Source organism: Neovison vison, chromosome 1 (genome assembly GCF_020171115.1).
Source record: "Neovison vison isolate M4711 chromosome 1, ASM_NN_V1, whole genome shotgun sequence".
In the NCBI taxonomy this organism is placed as follows: domain Eukaryota; kingdom Metazoa; phylum Chordata; class Mammalia; order Carnivora; family Mustelidae; genus Neogale; species Neogale vison.
In genome coordinates this window covers 66,569,153-66,587,041 of record NC_058091.1, presented here as the reverse complement: position 1 = coordinate 66,587,041, position 17,889 = coordinate 66,569,153, and the positions used below count along the sequence as shown (strand labels likewise).

Sequence of the window (17,889 nt, the reverse complement as noted above, 5' to 3'; positions counted from 1 at the left end):
GATTTTGGCTCAGATCATCATCTCAGGGTCACGAGATCGAGTCCTGTGCCAGGCTCTGCACTGGGCATGGAGTCTGCTCAATGTTCTCTCTCCCTCTACCCCTCCTCTAGATAAATAAATAAATAAATAAATAAATAGGAGAAATAAAATTATGGTGAGAAATAGAGGAGATGAAATTTGACCTGATGTTAGGAAAACAAACAAACAAAAAAACAACAAGAATTCATGTGAAAGAGCCAAGAAACTTAGGTGAAACAGATCCCATAAAATCCTTAAGTCATTCTTAGCAATGGTGGTAGAGAATCTCAACAGAATCTAAGAAACAAAACACAGTCTGCTGTTATGCTCAAACTAAGGCATTTTATTAAAGCTGGATTTATACTTTAAATAATATCTTTGTTACCAAAGGGACAGTTTCCACTAATTCCAAACTAAGATTTCAAAAGTTCATTTGGTAGAATATTCTTATGCTCAACACCAAACACCTTTCCTATAATCTTCAGGAAATCTTTTCTTAGTTAACTAAAAAACAAACAAACAAAAAACCACTCAGATTGAGTATTAACTGCCTCAACAATCCATTTTATTACTTTTCCTTAAAATGTGTGCAGTAAAGTTGAACACTGTAAACGTCTGTGGTATGGCTGGAAGTAGAGTTGATTTCATGACGACTGAATGTCTTCTATTACATACTTCTGATGGTTTACATAAACCTCAGCAAATCCATTCACTAACATTTCAAAGGGAAAGCCAGTTGTTTTAATGAAAGTGTAGTATTAGCCTTTCTTTGCCATTTGGCAACTTGAAATTTTTGCAGGAGTGATGATTAATACTTCTTTGCAGCTGATTATATCATTTTAAGTTTCTCTCTTGTTTAAAAAAATAACCAACTGCACATTGTTCCTTTAACTTGAACAACTGGGTTCTTTAAAAACAGAGGTTAGCTATTTCACTGCATTTGGAAACATGGTAGAAATTTTGACCCATCATTCTTTTATCTGTAAAAGAAAAAAAAAAAAGAAAAGGTGCTATAATTTAATCAGTCACATTTTAAGAAAACAAAAGGAAAATGGCAGCAATATAATCATTATGTTAAGATGAAACTTCTTTTTTCCTGTAACTTTTCCCCTTTTCCAGTCATGCTATTTCTAAGACTTACTACAATCTCTCCATTATTTTCCACAAGAAACTACCTTATTTCTAGAATGCTCTTTTAGAAAGAATGCTTTGGCTGACTGTGAGACCGTGTGTGAGGTAACATTTGCTGAATGCCAGTTACTGTGCCAAGCATTTGTGACAGCCCTTTCACTTTGCAATGGTGGGAGATTAAGTTCTCATACCCAGCTTTTACAGGTGAATGAACTGAAGGACTGCTAGGACTCAGTGGGGGGGTAACAAACTTGGGCAGCTGAATACCAAAGCCTTTCACAGGTTGCAAGTGTAACTAAATTTTGATACAACTTTAACAGAGCCCAGTGTTCAAAGTAGACATCCCATTAAATATAGTGAATAATTTTTATGCAGAAAACAACCACATGAAGTATTCATTATAAATATAATATTTCTAAGATTTTAGATTAATCATGATTGTGTAGAAGTACATGTAAATTACTGAGGCTTGCTGGTTCACCTCTGGCTATTTTCTTCAAAACTCAACTGCACCTTACATGATACAAAAGATCCCTTTCAGAAACATTCACTGAACTTTCTGAATGGATTATTTTAAATGCACAGAGAACCAGTTATTTAAAGAAAAAAAAAAAGTAACGAGAGCTCTTCCAGCAAACGAAATCACCTCCCCCAATTCATTTGACTCTTAAAGACTGTGTTCACATAATCTGGATTGCTTATTTACAAATCTATTTTTCAACAAACTTACTTAAATTCTGAGAAACATTATTTGTGGAGAGGACAGTTCAGAAGTGTCATTATGAAAAGTTCTAAAACCTAACATTTTCTTGCCATCATTTAAAAAAATTTAATATAAATTTAAAAATCTTGTTCTACTACTATAACCGTATTCCCCTTAAGTCATAAGCTCTCAGGAATCATTCTTATGAAGTAGGTACAGAAAAGACACCCGGACCCACAAGCCACCAGTCCCCTCCCAATACCTCCGTGACCACGCCTGCAGCAATGGTCGAGCCGCTATAGCGCAGCATGAACCTGCCCAGCTCCTTGAAGTCTTTGTACAGCTCCAGAGCCACCGGGCGTTGTGTCTGCAGCTCCACCAAGGCATTCTGGCCTTTAGTCAACAGTCTGTCAAATAAAAGGTGGGTTGGGAACAGGGATGGCCCATACAGGTGAATAAACACAGTAACAACTGAAAAATAAGTATTTCACATTCGATCAACAAATCAACTTTCAAAAACTTCAAAAGAAAAGGTATTTTTAAATGAAAATATATGCCCTTGTGTTTTTCTGGGCTAGTTGAAAGAAATGAGAGGAATGATTCTAGATAGAAGAAGAAATGTTAGCTGGTTCATTTTACATATACTTTTTTTTTTTAACCTATCTTCTAAATACAACCCTTGAAGGATCTTATAACCAAATGCTCAAGGACCCTCCACCAAAGCTTTCCCTTTCATTCCTCATGGAACTGAGAGGTTCAGTTAATACAGAAAGTAAAGAAAAGAGGGATACAATATAAAATTCTAACAGGTAGATTATGTGTTAGGAAAGTTACCTATGAAAAGGATAATCTCCTAGTGCCAACAGACTATTCTAAATTTCTCTTTCCCTCCCTCCTCTCTCTCTCACATAGAATAGTGATTATTTAACAGGGGTTCAGAAGAAAATCATATAAGATTGTTCCACAATACGGTGTTTGTAGGAAATGAAGGGGGGGGGCAGACACAGGAGACATGAGCCTGACTGTGAACAGTTTCATACAAATACATAACAAAAATCCTTGTGTATGGACTCATGTAAACTTACTGAAAGAATATAACCCAAAAGGGTGCACTCTGAAAAGGCTCTCTAGTTTAATTCTGATGTGCTCTAGAAGGATAGAAGATAGCAATTATAGACTCTCCTTCTGCAAGATTAGTTTAGGGACAGACAGATTAGAATAAGCCAAACTCAAGTTTCTAAGAAAGTATTCCAAAACTTCCAAATATTGGTTTTGGGCAATTTCAGTCCAAAGTCCCATTCCTAAGAAAGGAGAGCATCTAATATCTTCATTATTTGCATTTAAATATTGTTTTTAGAAAGCCTGATTCCATTCCACATAAAGCAGTTGAGTCTACAATATCCTTGAAGTGGAAATGAAGGAGAAAGACCAAATTATATTGGTGCAAAATACGAGAAAAGCTACAAATAAGGTGCCAGGGAAAATTACTATGAAAATATATTAAAACCTAGCATCACTGAGCAAGGACTTTGTAGCAGAAGCAAGGAGGGGAAAATTCAGGATTAGATGTGATGAGTCAATTCTAGATTAAGACTCTTAATCTCACAAAACAAACTGTGGGTTGTGGGAGAGGGGGGTGGGGTTATGGACATTGGGGAGGGTATGTGCTTTGTTGAGTGCTGTGAAGTGTGTAAACCTGGCGATTCACAGACCTGTACCCCTGGGGATAAAAATATATGTTTATAAAAAATAAAAAATTAAAAAAAAAAAAAGAATTCTCCAAATCACTTGTGTGATGGGTCAAACAACATGGCTTCTGCCAAAAATAACATAGTGTATGTGAATCAAGGTACTAGATTAAAACCCTGAGTGCCCCTCACTAGCTCTGTGAACCTGAACATGTTATATAACCTTTCTACACCTCAGTTTCCTTATCTGAAAAATCGGGAAAATAGCACGTGCTTCATAGGGTTGCTAAGAATGTATATCAGGTGAAAGCAGTCATGATAGAGCCCAGGAAACAGTGGTCCTCAAGTAATGTTAGCCATTAGTTACAGTTCTCAGAACAGGAGCCACACTCAAAACAGAAGCTAAAGATTCGGGTTAAAAATGAAGATTGGTCACTACACTGAAAAATGCACAGAACTACTGAGTCATTAAGCTGTACATCTGAAACTAACACAACATTGTACAGTTCAGTAAGTTCTTAAAATTTATCTTAAAAAATAAAAAAGGGACTACCTGTAAGAGAGATTAAGGAGCCCTTTCTTCCTAACTAATGGAGAAACAGGCCTTGGGTTCAGAGCAGTATGAAGACTTCTTTCTTGTAGCCAACCTATGAACCCATTAACCCCCTCTGGCCTCCTACACAGGTGCAAATGAGGAGGAACACCCAAAGACTAAAAAGACTAAAAAATCCCCCCTCTGGGTGGGATTCCCCAGAGGGCTAAAGTGAGGAAAACCCCAAAGCTAGAGCAGCCAAGCCAAACTGTGGTTACCCTTTATTGAATTCGGGTAAGAAACTTAATTTTCTCTGGAAGCACTTCCCTTGAAAAATCTCAACCTTGTCCCAGCCAAAGGGACCTGTCCACATTTAGGCCTGGATATTAATGGTAATCAGAGGGTAACAGGGCACCTGGGTGGCTCAGTCTATTAATCAGCTGCCTTCGGCTCAGGTTATGATCCCAGGGTCCTGGGATCAAGTCCCACATTGGGCTCCCTGCTCAGCGGGGAGCCTGCTTCTCCCTCTGCCTGCCACTTCCCCTGCTTGTACGCTCGCTCTCTTTCTCTCTCTCTCTCTCTCTCTCTGACAAATAAATAAATAAATAAAATCTTAAAAAAAAAAAAATCAGAGGGAAACAACATGGTGGTGATAGCTCAGCTTAAAGCTCCAAGTGGATTCTAAGCAGAAAGAAATCCCTGGAAGCTACACAGTATGTAATTCACTTTCTTCTTAGAGTGTTCTTAGCATAGGGAATGATTCTCATTAAGGGAGTGACAAGATAGTGAAGAGGAACACTCAGCTGGAATTTGGAACTAGTGGCTAGACATAATTCAAATTCATTCTTTAAAATGCAGAACTGATTTTTTTTAAGTGCCCGTTGTTTTTATATCCTCAGTATCTAGGCCCTGATGCAAACATACAAATTTATACATAAATTTTTATATACAATTCATACCCCACTGCCACCATCCACAACAGAAATTATATCTAGCATTCATACCTAGGTAGGAGCTTAAATAGATGTTCTGTGTTTCCTTTAATCTAGTTTTTTTTTTGGGGGGGGTAGATTTTGGGAGCGAGTAAAAATAGACTTCACTTATCACAAACAGAAATACTATAAAAATGAATTGACCAGTAAAAAATCTGCTAAGTTGCTTGTGTTCACTCTGTGCATTAAAACACTCACTTTGGCTTCTTCTTTGTGACTTCACCTGTGCTTTTGTTTAAGACACTAATCAGTCGTTTAATAACGGCAGGTTCACTGACAGTCTGGTAGTGTAACAGCACCTAAAACAAAAAATTGTCACATCAAAACACCCTTTACCATACATCTGTGGCCTTTCACTCTGACAGTCACCTGTCATCATGTTATTACAGCCAGCGCTCCCGCTGGGAACTTCCAGGGTCTCCAGCTGCTTCCTCTAAGTCCCAGCAGTCTGCCCAGGGTGCTCCCTAACTTACTAAGGCAAAGAGGTCATGGAGCCGATTCCAGGTTCTCCTCCACCACACCTCACTGTGTGAACCTTAATAGATCATACAACTTTCTTTACAGGACATGGTCAGACAGTGCCCCATGGAGGAGATGCTCGAGGAGATGCTCAACAGATGCAAACTGCTCCCTCATGAGAAAGAGGGAAGGGAGATCTTGTCATAGTCAGCAGGACTTAATGTATTCACTGTTGGATAATGAGAATAAAAGACTATGTGGGAGGGTAGACAAGCTTTGAAGTTGGGACTGATTCTACAGTTTCCAGGGGTATGATTTAAGGCAAGTCCTTAAAAGCCCTTTACCTCCAACACCTCCAGCCTCAGGCTCCCCACCAATGAGGAAAATCAGATGATGGTATTTTGAAGCGCGGTGCCCAGGATATGGTAAACATTCAGTTAACTGATAACCTTGGATATTTGCTATTACTGTTCATGTTTTATGTGTAAGAAAGTTTAATATCAAAAAGGCGAAGTGACTTCATGTGGCCATGGCGACATGTTTCAGAGGTGAATTTTACGCTGAGGTCAACTGGAGGCAGAGCCGGACTGGCTATCCTGATTTAAATAATAAGCAACCTGTCCGCGGTAGGGTAGTGGAAAGACCAAACACTAAGGAAGTGGCAAAGCTAAAGTTTAACTGGCTTGAAGTACCATTTTTATGCTGCTTGCTTGAAGAAACACTGACGCTTCTACTATGAAACTTCCTGGTTCAAACAGTTTGCACGTTCAGAAAATAGAAATACCCAGGGGACCTATGGATCCACAATCCTGAACTCTGTAATTTTCTAAAAACCAAGTCTTTCAATCAGCTCTTGGTTAATTCTGTCTACTTCTCTCTCTAGGACAATGCTGTCCACAGTCCAGGACCATCTGCTCTCACTCGAGTTAAGATGCAGGCTCCTTCCTGCTCTCTCTGCCGCCACTCTTGCCACCTCTCACCCATTTCTCATATGTCTACCAGACTGATTTTCTAAAAGATAGACTTAATGGTACCTCCTTGCTTTTTAAAATCACAGAAACTTTAATTCCACCACAAGGCACCAAGGCTCTTCTCAACCTGACCGTCACTTTCTTCTCCATCCTCCTCTTTCTCCGTCCCTCTCGCATTCTCTGCTCCAGACACATAGCGCTTCCACTCCCTACACGAACCAAGTCCTTTCTAATCTTCAGGCTTTTACACGTATTTTGCTTCTGGCCAGAACACATCAGCTTCATCTGGCTAACTCTTATTCATCTTACTCTACCTCTCTTAGAGTAAAGCACTGTTTCTTACAAAAAACCTGAACCCCTAGTCTGAGATAGATCCCTTCATCTGTGTTCTGTAATTCCACAATGTAACATCTCACCTTTATTGTAACTGCTGTTTTAAGTGTCAGTCATCCCAGGTAAATATAAACTGCATAAGACTAGGAACTATGTACACCAGTGCAGTGCCAGATATTTAATCCATGCTCAGTAAATATTTGTAAAATAAATAAAAGTATGATGGAAAAGAACACCTAAAACATGGAGTAAATCAGTCTTGTGGTGTTCATTTTTTTAAGGCACAACTGAACCTCCATCATTCTGCAAAGGCAAATTCGTTTTGGGTTTTTGTTGTTTTTGTTTTGTATTGTTTCCATTTTTTGGCATCTGACCATTATAAACTGGAAACATTCTAGAAAAATTTAACAATCAACCCTTAGGGGAAATCCATAATGCATGATAAAGTCACATTTGGGCATCCAATAGATTCAGGGGTCAAAGAGCACCAATGTATAATAGGTCTACATATCTAAGAAACATTTCTTTTGCAACAAACAAGTAAATAAGCGGATGTTGGCTCAGGTGTGACTAAGAAATTGGTACTGGTCTCCATCCACGGCTTGCCAAATTTGAAACAAAGGCATTCAAAATAAAAAGCAAACCTAGTTAAGCTTCTTCTACCTATTTGTGAACTATGTGTGGGTTCCATCCAATGAAGTGGATAAAGAATGGGTTGTGGCAGTATGGGGTTAAGTTTTATTTGTTTTTTATCTTCACACCATCTTACAGGTAGTAGCTCAAAAATAAACAAACAAACAAAAAACAACCCTTGTGGAACACATGAGTGAAAAAAATCTACATGTAAGTAAGTGGAAAGTAATTATATATTATCTTAACATTTAATTCATATTATATATAACCAAAGTCATCTATAATTCAAAACAGTCTGCAGCCTAATGTAAAAGGAAAAGAAAGTACTGGATTTCAAAGTGGACAGTACTGAGTCTGAGTCCTGGCTTCATCACTTCTCATTTAGATAGTCACCACACCTGAGTTTCCAATTCCTCATCCTTAAGTGCAGACAACACTAACATAAGTGCACAATCTTACCTGCAATTCCAAAATCCAAAAGATTGAAAACCTAAGTTTTCCTAATTCTGCTATACACCCATTTAACTAGTAAAACAGCACTAGCAGTAAGGCAATTTACAGTCCTTATTTATTTCACTCAGCATTAATATTAATAAGACCTGGCACAGAATGATTAGTATGTTTGATTATAGGGTGTTGCCCATTCTCTGTTAGGGGTTTTAATGTAACAATCATGCATCACATCGCCCTTCTATCATCTGAATATTTCTGCATTCTGAAACACAGTAGCTTGAAAAGTTTCAGGTAAGGGTTGGGACTCCACATCATGTACAGTTGTGAAAACAAAATTATAAACTATAATGAGCTACGTAATCTGTTAGGTGGCAAAATGAGCCAATTACTATTTTCCTTATACCTCCAGGTAACTTACATTACAAAGTTATCATCAGTGAATGTATGGTCATTTAGTTTGCAACAAGGATGCCAAGACCACTCAACAGAGAAAGGACAGTCTTTACAACAAATGGTGCTGGGAAAACTGGATATCCACAAGCAAAAGAATGAAGATGAAACCTTACTTTACTCAAGTACAAAAAATTAATTCAAAATAGATCAAAGAGCCAAATGAAAGAACTAAAACTAAAACTCGAAGAAGAAAACAGAGGGGGGAGTTTCCTTGATGTTGAATCTGGCAGTGATTTCTTATATAAGACACCAAAAGTACAGGCAAGCAAAGAAAAAGATAAAGAGGACCTCATCAAAATTAAAAACTTTTGTACATCAAACAGTACTATTAAAAGGTCAAAAAGACAACCCACAGAATGAAGAAAATATCTTCAAAGCATGTATCTGACAAGGGATTAATATCCAAAATATATAAAGAAGTGAAAAGACGCCCAACATCACTAGCTATTAGGGAAGTACAAATCAAAAGCACAATGAGATACCACTTCACACCCATTAGAGTTTGCCTATTATAAACAAACAACATAAATCACACATCCCCCAAAACACACACACACTAACAAGTGTTGATGAGGAAGTAGAGAAATTAGAACCACTGTGCACTGCTGACAGGAACATGAACTGAGATAGCTACTATGGAAAACAGTTTGGTGGTTCCACAAAAAGTTGAACACAGAATGACCGTGAGATCCAACAATTCCACTCCTAGGTATACACCCGAAAAAAGTGAGAGTAAGGGCTCCAACAGATACTTAAATACCGATGTTCAATTGCCCACAGATGGAAACAATCTTAACGTCCATCAACAGATGAATGGATAAACAATAGGGGACGTATACATACAAAGAACAATATTCAACCTTACAAAGAAATGAAATTGTGATACATGCTACAACACCAATGATCTCTGACAACATTATGCTATGCTAAGTGAAGTAAGTCAAACACCAAAGAACAAAACTATATGAGTCCACTTATAGGAGGCACCTGGAATACGCAAACTCATAGAGAAAACAGAATAGCAGTTGTCAGAGGAAAAGGGGAAGGGATAACAGGGAGTTATTGTTTAATGGGGACAGAGTTTCAGGAGGGGATGAGGAAAAAGTTCTGGAGATGGATGGTGTTGATGTGAGTGTACTTAATGCCACTGAACTGAACACTTAAAAATCATTAAAATGGTAAATTTTACATTTACAAAATATTTTACCACAATAAAAAAATCATGAATTTAAAGTCTAACACATTCTTCTATTTTTTCTTCTTAAATTGAGTTTATCATATAAACCAAGAGACACAAATCTATTTCTGTAGTGTTAAGAAATTAGTCCCTGAAACAGTATTATTTTAACTGCCTAGGAAGCCTTTTTGTGATTTAAAAACAAAACAAACAAACAAAAACTGAAGGTTTCTTTCCACAAGGGGTAGATTAAATGACGAAACACGACTATTTTTTCTGAAACAAATTTCATCCGGGGATTCGTCAATCAATATACGCGGGTGGAATCGCATAAAACAGCACTGACAAACTTTCAATTCATACATATTTTTAAGAAAGTACAGTAGACAGGAAGACAATATTACTATAGAAAGTAACTACTGACCTCTTGACCTCTCTGCCTCTCCAATGGCAAAAAAATTATTGCTGCATGAGTAAAAACACGCAGTAACCAACCTCTCCAGCTTCTCCCCACTGGACATACTGCTTTCTAAGAACAGGGGCCATTCATTCATAGCAAATTAGCTGTAGTTTCTTGCCTATCAAACATGAATTCTAAATATTTAAAAATGAAATATTTTCAACTATAGCCATTTTGGGGGGAGAGAAACTTTTACTCCTTTTTTTTTTTTTTAGCACATGGGAGAAATGGAATATAGAGTATAAAACTAAAATACTTTAACCGTATCTTATAATTTTTATCTAATCAAACATAGAAATAATTACAAAGGATTATAATCAAAGCACATGGTTATCTCAAATAAAGTGTGTAAGTATAAAATGAATTTAAATGAACTAAATAAATTTATTCCTGATCCCTAAAACATTACCACAAACTAAATTAAGTTTAAAGGTCAATTATTATTCTTCTCTTATTTTTATTGCAATGATGCATCAAATGGTGAAAACAATCTGTATTTCCAAAGGCAAGTCATTTAACTACACGGAGACACATTTTTTTGTCCTACAAATCTGTGCTACATAGGCTGATCAAGGAAAGAAAAGCCTAGTCTAGGGGAAAATGTCATCTGTTAAGTGGCAAAAACAAAGTATCAAACTATAAACAGAGTATGGCCCCCAAACATCTGAAAAAAAATTACATGTAAGAGAAGGGACCCATGTAATTCACAAGCAGTATGTCTTCTAACTAACATTATAGTATAAAATCCCCCTCCTCCCCATTAATGTGTATGTTTAAATGATGTTGGACAATAATAATCTACCAAATTAACCTCACAGCCTGCAGGGTTTGAACGTGTTGCTTCAGCCCAGTTAAAGTTAACTCTGTGGCAAGCATCCCTAGAACAGACATAAATACCAACGTGCACACATTAAAAAAAAAAAAAAATCACTAAAATGTAAAGTGTAGAGATAATTATGTATTATGTAATTACAGAATATTCTTATCTTTTGTGTGTTTTCCAAAGTTTTATATATATTACTTTTATGATAGGAAAGTACTATAAATAAGCATACTAAAGCAAGAACAGAAAGACACAATCTGAGAAGCTTAGTCAAATAACCCTAAAACACAATAAAAAAGTCTACCATTTTCCCTAGATGAATTTGACTATTATTATCATTAGTTTGTATCCTACTGATTATAGTTCTTCTTAATGCCTCTTTGAAAAAATCCCCAGCCTCAAGGACCAAAATGAAAAAGTAAAAATGACTTTCAAAGTCTAATGTCATATTTTTCTGGATTAGAATATTAAGATGTTACTTGAAAATAACTAGAGCATTATCACTTGAAAGTAAGTTACTACTTTTTAGGATGAAGTTACTTTGAAGTTTACTTTAAATCAACGATAACAAACATTCGAAACTTACAGGGAATCCTTTAGTGATAGGAATTTCAATATTAAAGATGAGGATTCGAGCTCTGAAACGAGTACAAGCTTTAATGGGTTCTTTGGGGCCACAAAATATGCAGCCAACACTGTAACAAAACAAAACAAAAGAGAAAGAGAGAAGGTAGTTGGAGGAAAGAGAAGTATACATCCAAGAGCAATACCTCTAAAACCACTTACAAAGTAAAACAATCAAGTAAATTGGGGACTTTTACTAACCACTCCCTTTTGGGTTAAAGCAAAGCTTTATACAATCATTAACCTTACACCATTTTTATACATTATAGTTTTCATTCAAAGGACATGTCAAGTACACATGCTGCATGTATTAATTTCAGTTTTAAATAGGTTTTGCTCATCATTCGTATGTTTCTACAAGTGCCTATTTTTGGCCAAATGAAATTCAAAATTAATACTCATTCTTTCAGTTTAGCGAGTGAACAGCAAAATCTATGTTTTGAGGTCCTATATCCAAAACAATGGTTGCTTAAATTCATTTTCTCACTCACTTGATCTTGATGATATCCATGCCAACCAACGTAAGACTAACATGATCACCTGCTGCCGCCCAGTCGACGGGTTCATCGTGCAGAGTGATTCCTGGAAATGAGTAAGAACCAAAGCATACAGTGAAACACCTCGATATCAAATCATAACAACCAAAAGAGCTTGCCTGATTTATGCTTCATCAGTCACTACTCATCATTTTCAATATGAATGGATTGAGAATGAGAAGTGTTACTTTGAGCGTTGAGGGAAACACACTTCCTCTACACTTGACTCTTCTAGAACACCACCCTAAACATAAAGTGACTCTTACTTGTCCAAAAGAGGCTGAGTTCAGCTTAATTAATCAAAATTTTAAAACTCATTTATACAACCGGTATATTCCTTAAACACACCTATTCAAACAGCTCACTTACATTAACAGGTACAAGCATAATAATGCAGTTCAAATTACTTGATAACATAAAATATGGGACAAAGGAAGGTGTCCAGTAGTATTTTATTCTCTTGAAATTTGCTTTTATTTAGACAGCCACCTGAGTTCTCTGAGGAACTCTTAGAACATCAGTGCTCAGTCAGATGGTGCTCTTCACAGGTCCCTTCACTACTCCTGGCTCAAAAGAAATGCTTCCCAGAGAGAGAGGTGAACAATAACTGACTACATGAAAAGTGTAGGAAACTGAATTCAAAAAATGGTCCCAGGTGTTGCTATATACCTTTATTACCAAGGGATAATCCTAGAGAACAATTACAAAGGGCATTACTCGGCTACCTTATTCAAAAACTTTTAAAAGGTATCTCATATTTTCTGGTTCTAAGGGGCAATAAAAGGGTTAAGTTCCTTTCCACTAGAACTTGAACCTTTTGATGAAGACAGTACACAGGCCAACCACTGTGAAACAGTGGACTGATGTGTTTGTAGTAAATTATAACTCATCCATATCTTTCTCAAAATACTTACTTTTTCCATGTAGCATATTCTTAAGAAACTCTTAACTAAGTTTCTTTTAGACTTTTTATGAGTTCAAGGAGAACTTTAAGAACTCTGAGATAACCTATAGTTTTACTTAGAATTTACTAATGTATGTACACACCTGCATTAATCTAAGAGGGGCCATAACTTTCAACAAGGCATCAGAGAGGTTCTTGACTCTAAAAAGTGTTAACAATTATGATATGAAGAAATGTTTGTTAAATTTTCAACTAATTAAATTTGGTTTTAATATGTAAACTTAAAGTGACTATATCTGATTTTTGCTCTGAAATGTGGAACTGAACACAGGGGCTAGCTACTTACAAACAACAGAGATTGCCTTTAGCTTAAGATTCTGAGAGCTTTCACACTAGAAGTCAATTAGCAATATAAAATTGTTTAGAGGCAATCTATCAACTGATTTTTTCCCTCCAAACATGTTACACTGTCCTATATAGGATATTCATCTTCTTAAGGGCCTTCTTCACTAGACAGACATCACACAAAGCAGTTCTTTTGTAACAATCCATGAACCTGATATGTTAATAAAATGAAAACTTAATTTAGCATTTTCATTTGTTGGTAGCAGACTTAGTCACTTCTCTCTTTTAGGATACTATGGGTTAGTGACAGAATTGTTGAGATAGAGGGTGCACTGAAAAATCAAGTAAATGAAGCAAAAGCAAGAGTTAGAAATTGAGGACTGAGCACTTCCAAGTTGAGTTACAACAGTGGCTGTCAAGGAGTGGGGAAAGCTCAGGTGCTTCTGATACAGCTACCCCTTAAGATTAAAGATAAATTGTTAAGAGTTTTTCTGGTGGGGAAAGGACAGGAAGGAGAAAGGAAAAGAATGTGGTACTTCCAGAGTTAAATTATGATTTTGGAGGTCACAAAGAGCCAATCTGTAAGGTCCAGGATAATTTTAGGATCATGGTTTTAATTCATGCTTATTGATTATTTTAAAAATTCTTATTCTCAAAAAAGCTCATTAACATACAAACAAATTCATATTTCAAAAGTGTTGTAGCTCTTGATCACTTTAAAAAACAAAAGCAGAAATGTGAACTTGTAAACAATACATCAACGGAAAATGATTCTTTTATGAAAAGCATGCATTACTGGGGCGCCTGGGTGCCCCAGTCAGCTGACCGTCCGACTCTCAGTTTCGGCTCAGGTCATGATCTCACGGTTGTGAAGTCGAGCCTCGTGGGGCTCCGCACTCAGTGGGAAGTCTGCTTGAGATTCTCTCTCCCTCTGCTCCTCCCCCTGCTTGCACTCTTGAGCTCTCTCTCTCTCTAAAATAAATAAATCTTGGGGCACGTGGGTGGCTCGCTTGGTTAAGCATCTGTCTTCAGCTTAGGCCATGATCCCAGGGTGTTGGGATCAAGCCCTGCATTGGGCTCTCTGCTCAGTGGAGAGTTTGCTTCTCCCTCTGCCTCTCCCCCTGCTTGTGCTTGGTCACTCTCTCTCTCTCTGTCAAATAAATAAAAGCTTTAAAAAAAAAAAACTTTAAAAAAATATGTGTGAATTACTTTTTATCTAAACAGAATTTTCATGATTCCTAGGCTGGCAAAAAGAATAAAGTAAAATGGAAGTAACTTCGGCTTTCATTCCCTTATTCATTTTTAAATTTAGTTTAAACTCTGTTACCTAAACAGATATTAATTTCTTATAATCTTTAAGAAATCAGCTTTTAAAGTAAGAAAATAAATTCAAACAAAATGTACATTCAAATTTATGAACCAGTCAGGTACAACTCTGGATATAAGCTATATCCAGAAGAGGGACACCCAGGTGGCTCAGTCGATTAAGCAACGTTGAGCACTCAGTTGATTAAGCTCTTGGTTTCAGCTCAGGTTGTGATCTCAGGGTGGGGAGATCGAGACCTACACTGGCTCCATGCTCAGTGGGGAAAATCAGCTTAGGATTCTCTCTCCCTCTCCCTCTGAAACCCCCACTCATTCTCTCTCTCTCAAAAGAAATACATAATTCTTAAAAAAAAGAGAGAGAGAGAGAAATTACTGAAATCTAAAAATTTTTAGTATTCTCAGTATACTTTAGTTTAAAATTGTTACAAATTATTACTCTATAGTATAAAATAGATCATCAGTTTCATGTTGAAGCTGGAGGCTTAGTTGGAAGCTAGATTAAGATAAGTACAGAATTCTAAACTTTTAAGCAGAATTCAGAAGAATAACAAGTACACTTGCAAGTACAAAGGATTTGAAGATAGAAATAGTTATCGGTCATTATGAAAGGCCATATATTACAGGTGGGAAAGCAGGACTGTGGCACGTTAGCTCAATTTCTCTTTTCAACATTAGGATTCTCTGCATTTGCATCTTATTTTCTTAGGTTTGTGCAAAAAAGAACTTTCTTGGTATAAACATGATCAAAGCTGTTAACTTATAGTAATTCTGAAATACACATTTCAAAACAACACAGCACAGCAAGCAGTCTGCTTTGTTACTGTCTAGTTCCAGGATGGGGTTAGATTTAATTTCTGCTACTGAATACTATTTTAAATGTATCTGTCAGGTGTCTATACATCTGGTTAAATCCTAACCAGGCTTTAAGAATCAGGAAAAAAAAAAAAAAAGAAGAAGAAGAAGAAATGCTACCACAGTTAGAATGTTCTATGTACATTTATATACACATAGTCACAACAGAAAAAATCGTTTAATGTTTTCACATTTTTATCTTCAACAGTTAGTATCACTTTGACAGTCAGTTACAATTTCACTAAGAGGTTATTTACTCAGGAGTTAATAACTAAACTACTTTTTAAAAATCTGCTGTCTCAACTTAAAGGTTTTTAGCAAAAGAATCTTGCAGAGGAATACCTTTTGCAGTACAAGTTTCATTAGGAGGCATTGCTAGTAGTCGGTCACCAGTCTGGATATAACCAGCTTCAATTTTACCAGTTACACAAAATCCAGATCCTTGATCTGCAAAACATGCCCAAATCTTACAATTCATATAGCAGTGTTATCTGATGATTGCTGCTGTCAGCTACAGTTACAAGGAGTTAAACAAAACTAGCAGTGCAATGAACATTAAACAGTGATCATTTCAGAATTTTTAACATATATACTAAATACAGCATACCACATTCTACTCTAAACTTTCCTGCAAATCACAATATTCATGTGATAAAAAGTGAAATTCATTCTTTTTTCAAATATTTACTGAAAGCTTACTAAGTACCAAGGCATGTACTAACCTAAAAGATGAAAATATAAGCCCCTACCCATAAAGGGTTTACTCCAGCAAAGAGAAAGGCAAAGACAATTACACTGTCCAGAAACAAGTATTATTTAAAATGCACAATGAAAATAGAAAAAGGTACACAAAAGAATCCATGATGAGGGGAATGACTGCACTTTAACTGGGTACTAAGAAGAGGAAAGAACAGGAGTTTACCAGGTACTTATGCATATGGGTGGGGGGGTGTGGGGAGAAGGAAAACACTGCTGACCCAGGGCACTGCGCAAAGGCACAGTGTCATAACTGCATGTGAGATGTGCTAAGACCTACATGTCACTTATATGACATGTTTATGGGACCATAGCGAGAAGGAGAAAAAGGCAAGACATGAGGCAACAGGGATAGACAAGAGACAAATTAATAAAGGACCCTCATAAATCATGCTCAGGGCTAGAACTGCATCCTCAGTTAAAGAATAGGAAGGCAGTAAAGAATTGTGAACAGAGAAGTGATGTGTTGTTACTTCTGTGTCAGAGAGGAAAGGGGGTTGACTGAAATGCATACACTGCAGACAGACAGACGGTAGATATTTGGGTGATGAAGTAGATGACAGACAAGGGCAAAAAGGGAGAAATCTTAAGATGATGGTGAGATTTGTCTCACATTTAATGTGAGATAGGGAATTAAGGAACAAGATCCATTTAAGGCTTGGTGAATGTAAAGTGTCTACAAGACATTCCAGAGGGCACCAATCACATCAAATTCCAAGAGAATGGGAGCCCGGGAAGCACAATCCCTGCGGAGATGTCTAGAAGCAGTTAGCACATGGACCCAGAGAGTAATATACGGATCTGGGAACCATCAAGACACAGGAGGTAGAGGACCCATGCTATTTGAAAACAGCAGATAGACTAAGAAAAAGACTGAAGCGACAGAACACTAGTTAGGAGTCAGAAAAAGAGGGGCCTGCAAAGGAGATACAGAAAAGTCAGAGAAACAGGACAACAGGAGAAAGTGGGTCACAGAAACGGATGGAGGAAAGTTTCAAGGCAGATACGCCTACCAGTCTCGGAAGTAAGACAGAACTGAACAATGAGTACTGGCTTTGGCAACCAAAAGGTCATTTGGTAATGTCAGTGGGAACATGCTGACAGGGAGGAGTGTAAGAAGAAGCCAGGAAGCAGCCCAAGGAGAGAACAAAAGATGAAAAAGCACAGTCAGCAAATATTGTTAATCAAAACATTACTTTTGCATTTTGTATTTTGAATAGATAACAGGCATTCTGAAAAAGCATTACCACATTTCTTCTACTTCTAGAATTGGGAAGCTAATAATAATGAATCATATCAATTTCACTGAATGATTTTTAGGGAAGTACCTTCATTCATCCACTTATTAAACATTTATTAAACATGTACTATGTGCCAGGCACTGAGCTAGGTCCTGCAGATAAAGACACAGAAGAGACAGTACTGACCCTTAAGGACTTCACAATCTAAGTTAAATAAAATGCACAGAAACAATTATAATACCACACAAACAATGCAATGACAGAAAATACAGAGAACACAGAGGGGCACCATAGGATATGTGCGTGGGTGAGCCCATCAGTTACCAATTTATTCCTGCTCAGTTCTGAATCCACTCTGCACTGCCTACTCTGTGATAACAGAGATTTGGGAGACCACTGACATCTGTACTGTAATGATTATTCCAACATACAGACTATATCCTTTTAGTTATTAAGACCTTTATTTCATTTCTGTTTTA

At 36.9% G+C, this 17,889-nt stretch overlaps 1 protein-coding gene across 1 annotated transcript in view; it reads right to left on the bottom strand.

Moving 5' to 3' along the window:
- Positions 1-340: 340 nt before the first annotated feature.
- Positions 341-17,889, bottom strand: part of HBS1L (HBS1 like translational GTPase) — an 84,867-nt gene continuing 67,318 nt past the window's right edge. Inside the window, exons 13-18 of the mRNA XM_044248383.1 lie at positions 15,756-15,860; positions 11,942-12,032; positions 11,413-11,521; positions 5,263-5,363; positions 2,115-2,259; positions 341-998 (exon numbers count right to left, since the gene is read on the bottom strand). Coding sequence (XP_044104318.1) covers positions 987-998; positions 2,115-2,259; positions 5,263-5,363; positions 11,413-11,521; positions 11,942-12,032; positions 15,756-15,860 — 563 coding nt within the window. The 3' untranslated portion in view covers positions 341-986. The remainder of the gene's footprint in view (positions 999-2,114; positions 2,260-5,262; positions 5,364-11,412; positions 11,522-11,941; positions 12,033-15,755; positions 15,861-17,889) is intronic.